The 613-nt window shown below is 60.4% G+C and overlaps 1 protein-coding gene across 1 annotated transcript in view; it reads left to right on the forward strand.

Moving 5' to 3' along the window:
* The window catches only part of EXOC8 (exocyst complex component 8), a gene marked incomplete at its 5' end in the record, with an annotated part of 2843 nt that overhangs the window by 503 nt on the left and 1727 nt on the right, over positions 1 to 613 (forward strand). The window contains one exon of the mRNA XM_010133572.1: positions 1 to 611. This exon is cut by the window's left edge and continues 4 nt beyond it. Within this exon, the coding sequence (XP_010131874.1) occupies positions 1 to 611 (611 nt within the window). The remainder of the gene's footprint in view (positions 612 to 613) is intronic.

Below are 613 nucleotides of genomic sequence, written 5' to 3' on the forward strand. Positions count from 1 at the left end.
CTCAGTGAGAAGCGACGCCTGGAGCAGGAGGCCCTGCCCCGGCCTACCCCGACACCCCCTGAATCCACCAACCCCTTTGAGGAGGATGAGGATGAGGAAGAGCCCTCTGCAGATGAAGAGGTTGTTGACCTCTCACTTGAGTGGATCCAGGAGCTGCCTGAGGACCTGGACGTATGCATCGCTCAGCGGGACTTCGAGGGGGCAGTGGACCTCTTGGACAAACTCAACGAGTATCTGGCAGACAAGCCTGTGAGCCAGCTTGTGAAGGAGCTGCGGGCCAAAGTGGATGAGCGGGTCCGGCAGCTTACAGATGTGTTGGTGTTTGAGCTGTCTCCAGACCGCTCACTGCGAGGAGGGCCACGGGCCACCCGCCGAGCTGTGTCCCAGCTCATTCGCTTGGGCCAGTCCACCAAGGCGTGTGAGCTCTTCCTGAAGAACCGGGCAGCCGCAGTGCAGACAGCCATCCGACAGCTGCGCATTGAGGGGGCCACGCTGCTCTACATCCACAAGCTCTGCCACGTCTTCTTCACCAGCCTTCTAGAGACGGCGAGAGAGTTTGAGACAGACTTTGCTGGCAACAATGGCTGCTACTCGGCCTTCGTTGTCTGGGCCC

Source organism: Buceros rhinoceros, unplaced genomic scaffold (assembly GCF_000710305.1).
Source record: "Buceros rhinoceros silvestris isolate BGI_N320 unplaced genomic scaffold, ASM71030v1 scaffold45403, whole genome shotgun sequence".
Lineage (NCBI taxonomy): Eukaryota > Metazoa > Chordata > Aves > Bucerotiformes > Bucerotidae > Buceros > Buceros rhinoceros.